Raw genomic sequence first — 3401 nt, 5'->3', positions numbered from 1 at the left:
GGGTTAGAGTTTTGGGGCTGGGGAGGAGGATGATTGAGCCAATTTTTTTTGGTTCCTCTAAGCAATTTTTCCAAATTTAAATTAGGTGTAGCTCATTTAAATAAACATCAAAGAAAATAAATAATCACATTGCTAACGTTTAGAGACATAATTGAACAACAACCGTTAAAGTAGAGCCGAGTAATAAATAAAAATACTTAATCATGATATTTAACCACTTGTATTGTATTGAACGTGTGTAAAACCTAGTATTTAAAAACTTAATAGTATCTGAAAGATCCTAGCCGATATTTTGAAAATATTCAAAGGGACTAATAAAGAAGTAAAAATGTTAAAGCTTGTGAATGTCTTCTCCGAATCCGATGCAAACCCCCCCCCCCCGCCCCCCAACAACGTTGGCGCCCCGTAAATATCGGTCAATAAGCCAGTGGCAACTTTATCTCTTTTTTTTTATTTTTTATGTTCCCGCACTCAAAATTCCCCCCCCCAGCGGACTCAAACACTCCACCAAATTCCAGACACGCCGCAGCTATCCCCTTCCTCTGGTGCTCACCTCTCTCGCTACATCCAACTCAATTTTCCGCCCGGGCCACCCCCAAAGAAATGTCTCTAAAAATTCTCGCAAATTCACACCCGATTCCTCGTCGATCTGAAACCTAACCGCTAGAAATGGAGGAAAGCCGCTCGGAAATGCGGCGATCGAAGGACACTGAAAGGGAGGCGGTGCATGGCCCCGAGGCGCATCGGAGCGCCTCCACCCAGCACCTCGAGTCCTCCGAGACCAAAAACCCTAAAACTTCGTCGGAAGTGATCATCACTCGTCGACCTCTGCACGCAGTGAATCTGCTCGAAAGACAAACAACTTTAGGGTTTATGCCACGGGCGCCGCTGCGAGGCTTTTCGTTCCTGCTTAGCGGTGCTCTCCGGCGAGCATCTTTGAAAGCTTTCACTTTCATATGGATTGGTGCTCGGCGGTGGTCGAAGGTTTCGGGGGAATGGGAAAGCAGCCGGTTAGGGATGCGGCCTAGGCAGTTCTGGTTACGTCGTTGATGGAGGTTTGAATTTTTTTTGGGAACAACCTTAAAGTTCTAGCTCTCATGATCTTGATTTGCTGGGTTTGGTTTGGATTCGCAAGTTGTGATCTTTTAGCTAGAGTTATAATACATGAATCCCCAAAAAGCTAGTAGAACTCACCCACAATTAACTCCCCATTTATTTGTCAATGTGAGTCAAAACGGACGCTAATATACCGCAACGCTTCCGTGGTCCGAGCACCCATGCGGGCTGGCTTTGCATTAGTGCGGGGTGAACACTGCGAAATCGGTGTCACCACGTGCGCCGCTCACTTGCAGCCGGGAAGGTGGGTTAGTTCTGATCCTCATCCCCTGAAAACTAGCTGTTAGAGGGAGGGAACCTAAATCTCTTATGAACCCTCAAATTGACCTTATTTAGTCAATGTGGAACTAAATGAACTGTAATGCTAACTAATTAACTATCATCATATCCATATTAATTGCTTCCAATCAAGTTTATTCAGTTCTACTTCTAGTCTTCTTTGCCTTGTTAACTATACATTTTATCACTTGTCCTTATCGGTTCATTTAATACACGTGTGTGCTGTACATGACCGAACCATCCTAATTGATTCACTCTCATTTACCCTCAATAGGGACAAACTGTAATCTCTTATGAGTGCTCTTATTTCTTATTTTATCTTTTAGTTTATATCCACAAGGGCATCGTAACATTTTCATTTCTTGCTTCACTCATTTTTTACATGATGCTTTTTAATTGTCCGACATTCTAATTATAAACGTTCAACAGTCATTAGTAAATTAATAGAGATTTAGTTTACATCTAATGCCCTGAATTATGTACTTTGAATGGTATGAACCTTCATTTGATTATAATTTACTTTTATTTGCGGAAACTTGAGGAAAAAAATTACTTTTCTCAATATATAATGAATTAAAACTTAAATACAGAAGAATATAGGTCATAGATTGGTCACAATGGTTGATGTTCTTTATTCATTTTGCTCTATCATGGATTCCTGGCAATTGATGTTGTGTGGTATTAGCTTGAGGGTCCTTGTCTTAGTGTAGCATTTAAGGTGATCCACCTCTTGTTTCCGAGTGCTTAATTAGAAAGATACTATACCATGCAGCTAAAGTATTTGCATGCCATTAGGTTTCTTCACCAACTATCATTGTGGAGAGAGCTGGAAGTTATGCCTGGGCTCACAAAAGTTGGAGAGTACGCGAAGAGTTTGCAAGGACAGTTGCAACAGCAGTTGGCCTTTTTGCTTCTACTGAGCTCACCCTTCAAAGGGTCCTTCTTCCTCCCGTAAGTGTATCCCGTGCTGTTCCCTAAAGTATATGTGTCTCAGGCACGTGCTGCAATAATTCCTTGCTCTTGTTTGCAGGTTTTGCAACTAGTAAATGACCCAAACTATAGTGTTAGAGAAGCTGCTGCATCTTGCATAGAGGTTAGCATAAATTCTTAAGCAGTCAATTTATCTTCTTCAATGTTGATCCTTCTAGGGTTCCTGTAACACCTTATCTATTTGGGATATGCCACTCTTGTACTTCCTAACAGACATACATCAAGAAACGCTGCAGTATATTAGACGTAGTGGCTGTTTTGATATAATTAAGTTTGTAGATTTTGACATCTTCTTAAAGTAGCTTACTGAATTTAATGAGTAGATGATGTTGTCAAGACACAAGGTGCAAAGTATGGCACAAAATACTTGAATGCCTCCATTGGGTCGTGCACTCACAACTGCAACCACACATTTTTCTTATGGTTTTGAACTTAATGATGGTCTTGACACTAGTATGAAGTGAATTAATTGCACCACATCATTCATTACATAATGATTATTTGTATAGGCAACTTTTTTTTTAAATGTTGCAATCTTTCATCTGCAATGGTGTCTAAAGAGTTACACTCCTGTAACCTTGTTTCTCAACCAGTTTTCCAGATACGACTCACTAGAGAACAAATGTTGAAACTTGAAAGCTAGAGAAAGAAATAGTAAGTCAACATGAGAAAATGAAGCTAAGAAGATAACAAAAGGATGAAAGGAAAAGGAAGTAGAGAAGATGAAGCAGCACAAGTACATAACAAAGAATCAAATAAGGAGAGGAAGCGAAGAAACATAGCAAAGAAGAGGAGACTAATAAGTGAAGAAAATATGAGCGAAAAGAAAAGAAGCAGAAACGAAAACAAGCAAAAGTTAGAATTTTATATCATAAGTAATTATTGCTGCCACGGTGCCACCATATCTTGAACAGTGGTTTGTTGCTTTACAAACACTGCTACAAATATTGTAGTTGAGCAACAATAGCAAAGAAGGGAAAGAAGAGAAGGGAAGAGAAAAGAAGCAGAAGAAAGGA

At 40.0% G+C, this 3401-nt stretch overlaps 1 protein-coding gene across 7 annotated transcripts in view; it reads left to right on the top strand.

Moving 5' to 3' along the window:
* LOC109826218 (CLIP-associated protein-like) overlaps positions 1002 to 3401 on the top strand; it is a 25895-nt gene continuing 23495 nt past the window's right edge. Inside the window, exons 1-3 of one of the 7 annotated variants that reach the window (XM_020393224.1) lie at positions 1002 to 1055; positions 2191 to 2346; positions 2426 to 2488. In XM_020393224.1, the coding sequence (XP_020248813.1) occupies positions 1050 to 1055; positions 2191 to 2346; positions 2426 to 2488 (225 nt within the window). In that variant the 5' untranslated portion in view covers positions 1002 to 1049. Of the gene's footprint in view, positions 1056 to 1138; positions 1365 to 2190; positions 2347 to 2425; positions 2489 to 3401 lie in introns of those variants that run through there. The other 6 variants (XM_020393225.1, XM_020393218.1, XM_020393223.1 and 3 more) reach the window with 6 other exon arrangements.

The sequence above is a fragment of the Asparagus officinalis genome, chromosome 10 (assembly GCF_001876935.1).
Source record: "Asparagus officinalis chromosome 10, Aspof.V1, whole genome shotgun sequence".
In the NCBI taxonomy this organism is placed as follows: Eukaryota; Viridiplantae; Streptophyta; class Magnoliopsida; order Asparagales; family Asparagaceae; genus Asparagus; species Asparagus officinalis.
Note: the sequence above shows the minus strand (reverse complement) of the source record. Positions and strands in the feature narration are given on the sequence as shown.